This window comes from Streptopelia decaocto (assembly GCF_964273445.1).
Source record: "Streptopelia decaocto genome assembly, chromosome: 2".
In the NCBI taxonomy this organism is placed as follows: Eukaryota; Metazoa; Chordata; class Aves; order Columbiformes; family Columbidae; genus Streptopelia; species Streptopelia decaocto.
Window position 1 is genome coordinate 153,996,981 of NC_138655.1, and position 8,847 is coordinate 154,005,827.

Here is an 8,847-nt window from a genome sequence, read left to right on the forward strand (position 1 = left end):
TAGACTTAATAAACCACAGCTTATTATTTTTTTCTAAATATATTTGTATCACCTCTACATTATAGGTGGACTAACACCACAAGATGACCTTCCAGCTCTACTTTCTAGGCAGAGCTAGATGTCTAAGTTCATCTCCAGTCAATCTTGTATATGCAAATAGCATACATGAATGGCAGTGTAGCCGTACAAAACAACAAACTGAGCTCCTTTGAAAACTACTGAAATTAATTTGATCTAACTGTGGTTGTTCTCATGGAAAGGAGCGGGAGGTGTGTAAAGGCTTTTCTTTGGAGGGTGGTGATGCACATCAACGGGAGCCGCACGATCTGCGTTTCACCTGGGCGCATTATGCAGAAGAAGGAGGGGGAAGCGCTCAGCTGTGTGGTCCCAGCAGGACCACGTCCTGGCACCTCTCTTGTGTCTGTTCTACTCTCTGCTTTACTGCAGCGTTTCACAATCAGTTTTGAGCTCTGGCTGTGAAGATGGTGCTTTGCAAGTTTTTTTGCCTCAGTAATTTAGGGTCACGCCTATTGTTAGGTGGTGCTCTTCACTGGTCTCCAGCTTTGGAGTTCATGTTGATCGGTCCACAGTCCTCAGGTGAGACGGACGCTTTTCCTCAGGTGGTGCAGTGATGCCTAGAGCTCCCCACTCATGAGGTGGGGAGGCACTCGCAGGTCAATGGCCTCCAGTTCTTAACAATAAGGTGAACACGCCTCAGACCAATGAGAGTGAAGGCCAGATTTGCTCAGTGAATAACTTTAGAGTAACATACCTTATTTTCAACTAATATTAAAGTATCGTAGTCCCCTATCATACAAGTTCTTCCTGACTACAAAATACTCAGCTGAAGAGTATTAGGTATTAGGTAGACTCATTAACATGGGTAGCTTCCCTTCTTTTTGATTGACACCCACATCTTGGAAGAGGGATCTGTCCATCTCTGAAACTTGGCTGCATCACTGTGTCAGCCCTGTCGTGCTCAGATCAGCCTCTGCTGTTGTGGTGCTCCAAGGTCTGGCAGTGAGGGGACCGACTCTCCCGCTCACATCTGAGCAGTGGCATCCTGGGAGCACCCGCTTTGTCCCTCTCCTGGGCACAAGGGTCTCCCACCGTGCCCAGGCAGCTCCTCAGGTCTCTCCCCTTGCAGGGATGCATTGATGGGGTCCAGCGGCTGCTGGTTCTTCCTGCCAAGGCTCCTTTTCCTGGAGGTGAGCACTTCTCCTGCTCCAGCCCAGATTTCCTGAAGCTTTTTGAGGTGCCAGGTTTGGTTGTGGCACGGCATATCCAGATGAATACTCTCTCTGCACCCGCTGCCCTGCAGCTCCTCTCACAAATTCACTGTGCTCCAGTTAAAATAGAACTGCTGCTCCTGGGTGGCCACCAGCATTTCCAGTCTTTTGTTTAATTGCAGAGACCTTGGAAAGTGCGGGGAGGCATAGGCAGGCATATACACCGTTTTCTGTGCCTAATGAGGATGAGTCCTACTCTTTAGGGTGAATTGATGTCTGATTAAAAACTTTTGGCTGCAGTCCAGCAAACGTACAAGGCTGCCACTTTGACAGCAGCAGGCAGACAGCAAAATTCTTGAAAGTCAGTGTCTCTGAGAAATCATTCTGAGTTTTGTTCTTTTTCTGCTCAGGAGCTGTGCCTATCATTGCTTCTCTCTGAGGCCTCTCCACATGGGAGATGACTCTGCAGTGGGGTAAAACAAAGCAGAGAAGACGGGCACTGAATGGCAGGAAGCAAAAGTCAGCCGTCTGTCTGAAATATGAGTTGTACATCTGTAGTTCATCATTCCTGCGGATTTCCACAGAAAATTGAAGCACTGTGGAAAATCAATGCTATTAGTCTAGTCATCACCTTTCAGGCCATCCACCGCTGCTTTGTACGTACCTGCATCCCTGCAGCTGCCCCTGGCAGCACCAATGGGGCTCAAGGTACCTACCAGACCACCAGTTTCCTAATTGGAGGCACAGATGGTGTCCCAGCACTGATCTCAGGACACTGCAGGGTATATCTCACACTTCCATTCTTAAAGTTGGTTGTTCAGCATCTGTTGATCCTGGCTGACTTAAACCACTGGAATACTTCTAGAAAATCCAGAAACTTCTGCACAGTTATTGTCTGGTGTCCTTGATTTACCTATATTCTGAGTAAACTGCCCACATTTCTTTTTTCATCTGAAGAGTTACAAACGCCAAATCATACTGTCAGATATTTCAGTAAGGTAAATTTCTGAATAAAATTACTTGGTTAGAAAAAACAATACCTGTTAACCTTGAGAAAGCAAGGCTCCTTTGTCCTTCTGTAGGACTGGGCAGTTTAGGAGTGTATTAGGGTTGCACTTAGATGATGTGACCATTGATGTCTGTGTCCTTCACACTTCTGCCAACACAGCTCAGAAACCTGTTTGTAATTTTAGGGTTTGTGCTTACAGTAAATTAATAGCAGAGGAAAACCTTGCCAAGTATTTCTTAAACAGGAGTGGTCTAAACATCGTTAGATAGTTTAGGGGTGCAGAGAAGCTGTTAAAAAGGGAGACTGAAAAAGAATAACAGGTAAACCAAAGAGCTTTATATAATAGACCCAAGGTGGGGAGCTGACTTCAACTAGACACAGTCCTGAGAAAAGCCAAAGGCTCTGCTTTGCAGCATCTCACCTATTCCGTATCTCAATTATGTTAACTAGTTTCCATCTCTGTGTCAGAAGGAAATGGCTGATGATCAAATACTCCCAAACCCTTCTGACCACACAATTGCAATACATCATTGTGTCCCAGTAGCTTAGTTTCTGCTACCAACATTTTTCTCCATTAAAATGACTCCTGCTTCAAGATGCTGTCAGACATGGTATATGGCATCAATAATCCCAGAACATTTTGTTCCTTTCCGTTGCAGTGCACAGTTCATCCTGCATATTCATATTTTTAACAATGTCTTCAGGATGCTCGGCTGCAGAATACGCTGAACCAGGCTTTTGAAAGTGCTTTGTTTTATTATTCAGAGTATGTGTTTGTTCTCTCCGCAGGAGCAGTTTGAGTTTGCTCTGACGGCAGTTGCAGAGGAAGTGAATGCAATACTCAAAGCACTTCCCCAGTGAGCGAGCGGCTCAGGCTCCTGAAGGTTCCCGCAGGATCCGTCCCTCGTTTTCCTCATCCTCAGTCCCTGTGAATGTTCTTGGAAACCGTGACCTGACCTTAACTGTGTATCTTCTGTTGTAACCACATAGTGATAGGGTCCTTACAAACTCCTTTAGCTGGTAAAAGTTCAACAGTTAAAATGTGTATTCTGTTTTTTTGGGGTTTTAAACAAATTTTTTAAAGTACATTGAAGCCTCGGATTAAGTGACAGAACAATTCCTTTCACATCCTCAAAGCCCTGAATGTCACTTTCAAAGCACACATCCATGTTCTTAATAGCAAATATACAGTATTGTGGGTAATCAGTGCAGTCAATATAGTATCAGAAAACAATGCTCTGTTATATTTTGTAATTTCTCAAAGACTGACTAAGACTGGAGGGGCTGAAGAGGATGATGATCATTCCTTTACAATGCCAAGCAAGATCATGAAGCAGTGCTGAGGGTGTGCATAAACACGCGCCCCGGCTCTGGCAAAGAGAGCTCGCGCCTTCTCATGCTGGGCTTTGGCAAGCAAATGTTTTCTTAACTGTTGTTTACTTTTCAGCTTTGTGCCATGAATAGAAGAAAATCTGAACTATAAGTAAACAGGCCTGCACGGTTGTTGCAACTGGGGAGAACAAGTTGGTCACGTTAATGGGAAGCCAGGAGATAACGAGCACAACAACTCTGAGCGTTACCTACTCCTGGCAGCGCGGACAAGGAGAGCGTAGAGTCACCTCGGGTGATGGGGAAAGACCATGTCAGCGCCAGGTAAATGTCCGGAGCCATTGTGGAAACAGATTGTTGATTTGAGGGGATGACTGAGGAAGAAAATGAGACTCTCCTCTTTATATTTTTTGCATTTCCCTCTGTAAAGCTGTGCTGTGCCATCCCTTTTAGCCGGGAAAATCTATTTCTGTAAAAACCTGGCTTGAGGGAGAAATCTTCAATCAGCATTTTGTGATTCTCATCAAGTTTGTCTGATCCAGATGTTCGTTGCACCTTTCTGCAGAGGTTCTGCTCGCTCCTTATTCTGAATGATACCTGTTTTAACTAACCGTCGAGGGATAAAGAAGCACACAGGTTGAATTTCAGAAATTCTTGTGTTCTCAAAATCCTAACGCCTGCTGTTGCAAAGTAATGCTAAAATATGCCTGTAAATGGTTTCGTTATGCGATCTTGCCTATGTGAATTCACAGGTTTAGTTGTGGTACTCTACCAAAGGAATTGAAATTACTGATAGAAAGTACTCTGATAAGTTTGAATGAAGGGCCTGAGAGTAAAATTGTCAAAGGTACTAAGTGATCTAGGTTCTTGATTTCATTTTCAAAAGTGAATACTTGGATGCTTTTTCATGTTATCCTACATCTCTGTGATTTAAGAATTTGGGGTGCTTTTTTCCCAAAATCTTAACAGTGTTGTGTGCTTGAAGCCATATTAGGCTAACTGTATGACTTCAACACTGGAAGATCTACCATTGAATTTAATTTAGGAGAGGGAAGCTTTTATAAACTTCTAATCAGTGAAAAGTTAAAGTTACAATATTGCATATTTTTGATGGCATAGGGGCAACAGGCATCTATCAAGATCAACCATCTTGCAATTTTGTGTTGTAGGTGTGGATATTGGTGATTTATTCTTTTTAGCTATTAAAGAGTTATTTTAAAAAAAAGAAAAAAGGCAGAAGGCTTGTTACTTTTTGCCATACATTTTTGTATGCTTTACTTGATATGTGCCGTTGCTTAATTGGTACATTCCATTACGATAGCAGTACGGAGCAGTTACTGCAGATGCCATCATCCTCTTAAGTACGCATACTGTACATTAAGCCACATGTTTATTTTATGGCCTAAGCATTTTAGAGCTTTCCTAGCAATAACTAAAAAAACTAATGGAGTATGAATGAGAAAATTGCCTTTTTCATTTGATAATTTAGGTTTAACAGGACTCTTTTATTACTTCAGCTAACACAAAATTGCAGATCAGGGCAGATGAGATCAGTTTGAACAGTATCAGCAAGTGTTTGAAGTAGATTTACTGTGAGCCATGTACTGCAGCTTTCTGAAAATACAGGTAGTTATATCCAAACAAACTGTCCAAAGACTCAAAATTAGAGCATCCTAAGCCAAGCCCTCCAATTATCGGGCAGAATTATTTCCCAGTGCAAGATGCTGTGCCATTACCCACTGCCAATGGGATAATGGGTTTTTAGCACAGATTTCTGCCCTGGGATTCATTAGCGTTCGCCTCCTGACTGTCCCTGTGCATACCACAAACATGGCTGACAAGCCTTTCGTTTGCACTTCAGGAATATTTTTTTAATTGTTCTTTTGCAAATATTTGCATTTCATAATAGCAATTTCAGGGTCATCCCTATTAATTCACACGCAGCTGAGTGCAGGACTTAAATATTGGTCTTCATGCCTTGGAGTTTATTTAGCGTAGATTAGAGGGCATTCATCTTCCCAAGGCTAATGGGGCAGGGATGTGTTGTTTTATTCATACTTGCATACCGGTTTACACAACAGAAAGATGCAGTCTTACTCAGAGGGTTAGAGTGTCTCCCACTGAATGTCATTGACAATCCTGTTACTTCAGCTGTGTTTTGTACAGTTCTTCCACAAAGAGGTGCCAGGCTTATTCTGCTGACTGTAAACTATCACGCAGAGTATTTTGTCTGTGCAGGTAGCACAGGTTCACACCTCTCAGTAAATTCCCTGCTTCTGGGACTGATAATTTGCTGCAAGGTCTATTAGTGAAATGCAGGTTTCAGTTGCACCAGGGCAATCCAGAGGGGTTTGACAATCCATTTCCCTAGAAGATACCAAAGCCATGGATGAAGCCACAGAGATGGATTTCACTGCAGTTAACTTAATCCTTGTGATCTGGCGGAGGATGCTGTTCAGGCCACCCCCAGGCACTGGTGCTGGATGTGGGACCTCCCCCGTGTTCGCTGGCAGGTGGAGTTGAGCCAGGATCAGCTGACAGCCCAGAGTCAAATGAGACCCACGGTCCTTCTCTGTTCAATGTTCTGCTTGATCTTTAGTAAACTGATTGCAATTGAAGCTTTGGCTGGTGCCTGACATGTAGCCATAAACAGCATGTGTTTAATATCGACCATCCTCATGGCCTTGATGAAGACAGATTGAATCTACAGGTGCTGTTTGTGTGGTTGAATCTTTAAATTACATTTAAGTGGGGAGGTGCAGAAGGGCGATTTAACCCTAGTGCTGAGTTTCCTTCCTTGCTGGTCAAAGCCCCTGGCAGAGGGAAGAAAACCCTTTTTTCCCCAAGGCAGAGGGGCGAGCGTGGCCTGAGCAGTGACTGGACCAGACTCCACGCTCACGGAGCCCCAGGTGGCTGCAGACATGAGGGATGGAGGGGTGGTTGTCACCAGCATTGACAGTTATAGGAATAACAGCACAGTCACCTTTCCCATAATGTGGGCCAGGATTTGGAGGGGCAGGACAGCCCGGATCCCTGAGGTTCAGCCTTAGCCGCAGGGTTTTGCTGGTGGCTCTCAGGTGTGAGCTTTAACTGTTGCTCTTGACCAGGTGGGACCTGGTGCAGCCCAGGTAACATTCAGTGGAAGTCCCTGGCAATTGCGAGGGCTAAGAATGAATTTCAGCAGAAAATCCCATATCCAAATCTAAATCCAGCAGCAAAACAAGCAAGATTATTTTTATAGATGCTACTAAACATTTAAAACATTTAAAATATTTTTTAAATCTACACCAATGATTAAACCTTGTTCCTGTCTCTAGCATGCATGCAGAACCAATCTCCATCCATCCCCAGGGAAATGACAGCTATAGTACCTATAAGGAGTTCATGCTTTATTAGTCAAGTGGAACATTAATAAAACCCAGCCCACTTCATAATTTCCAGAACAGTCATTAATTAAAAAAACTGTTTATTGGAATAGAAAACAAGTATTTGATTAGCTTTGTTACAGAACAATAGCTCTCCTAATTTTTATTCTGCATATTTTATTCTTTGTTTAGAAAATTCTCTTAAGAAGCAGTCGAGATAATTCGCTTTTTAAAACTGTACAGTTTCTATGGTTTTGCTTTTTAAATGAGAGTACACTTTGTAGATTTCGTTATTCTATTTTTCTGTTAAGATTACATTGGGCATTACAAAAGCATTCCCCACCACAGTGAAAAGAAATCTATCCTGTTGGTTTATTGTAAAAGAAAAAAAAAAATAAAGCAAAATTACAGAGCTGTGGCATACTCAATCCAATTAGAGCATGACTCTTTACTACTCTTCACTTACCGCATTAGAAATAAAATAAAGTTACACCAGCAAGATTTCATTTGAAGTTGTTCTTGCATGCTGTTTGTACTGTATTTGATGGCATAATATTGTTCTGTTTACAACCTTTTCTTTCTTGTCATTCTATTATATACTTTATATAGTTTAAAAATATATATATATATGATACAAAGTATTTTGTTCTACCTCTGTAAAAATCATATTTGTGAATAAAGTCACATAGTCTGTGGAGTATGGTATTGTGAGTACAGCATTACCAGCTGGTGCTTTGCTTTTATTTGGGGGGAGCGGTACCTCCATCCACTGCTGGAGAGCCGGATTCTGAATATCCAAAGTGGGCAGACGGGGCCCAAAAGAGGGACACAAACATCCTGTTGATGGCTTAGTGGTCCACGTTTAATCTGCTGTGAGCAGAAGAGGCTGCAGCCACCGCTGGCTTGAGTGTGTGGCCTGTAGCATTGCAGCTCCCAACATTTCGACAGACTTCTGTGTTCAGAGCAGAAAGTGACACAGCAAAAAAAAATACTAAATTATGGTGACCCTCTTTGTATAAGCGGGAAGAGAAAAAAAATTGGCCTATAGCGTGTGTCACAGAGTGTACAAGTTAACAAACAGAATAAATGATGCCCTCTTTCGGGAAAATTAGAGACAGAAAAATGTTTCTGGGGAGGGAGAGCTGGTGGATCAGAGCATCGCATAATGGGTGGGATGTGCTGCCCGGGATTTATAGTTTTAAAACAGCAGCAGGATTCACAGAAGGATGTGAACAGGTAAGGGAAAATACTGTTGTATTAAATAAGGTTAAGAGGAATAAAGGTCTAAGTTTCCCACATATGCACACATAAAGTAACCAGTCTTTTCCCTGAGGGAAATGAAGTAATCTTCCCTTAAGAACTATTCATTATATGAAGTTTTGTATCTTTCCATTAAATATCTGTTGTTAGCTATTACCAGAGGCAGTCTTTAGAATTAGACAGACCTGTTATGGCAATTCTTATCGTCCTGTATTGTGTGTTAAAATTTCACTTGTGTTTCGAAGAAGACTTAAAATAGTTTGCCGCTTACCTGGAAATAACTAGCAAAATGTAAATAGAAAGGTAGAAACTGTCCTGGTCCCGCTCACTGCCTTCCCATCAGAAGAATCACATTTTACATTCCTTAACCTTGTTTATGTAGTTGCATGTTTTAATATCTATGCCTTTCTCAGTGTAAGAGGTGACTTTCATCTTGGAAGCAAAACATATGCACTATCATCACAGCTATTTTCCTGGTGTTGTAATTTAGGAGGTCTTTCATCTCCAACATAGCTTTCTGAAGCTTCTGGTAACATCAGATGGAGGACAAAAAGAGAAATACATTTAACTGTATAACTACTGGAGCATTGTATATCTTCTAGGCAAACACGAAAGCCAGCAGTTGCGAGTACATTGATTCACCCAGACAGTGCTT

The 8,847-nt window shown here is 42.3% G+C and overlaps 1 protein-coding gene across 1 annotated transcript in view; it reads left to right on the forward strand.

Annotated features, from left to right (window-relative positions):
* Positions 1–3,099, forward strand: part of PTPRN2 (protein tyrosine phosphatase receptor type N2) — a gene marked incomplete at both ends in the record, with an annotated part of 645,993 nt that extends 642,894 nt beyond the window's left edge. Inside the window, one exon of the mRNA XM_082045523.1 lies at positions 3,028–3,099. Within this exon, the coding sequence (XP_081901649.1) occupies positions 3,028–3,099 (72 nt within the window). The remainder of the gene's footprint in view (positions 1–3,027) is intronic.
* Between the last annotated feature and the right edge of the window lie 5,748 nt (positions 3,100–8,847).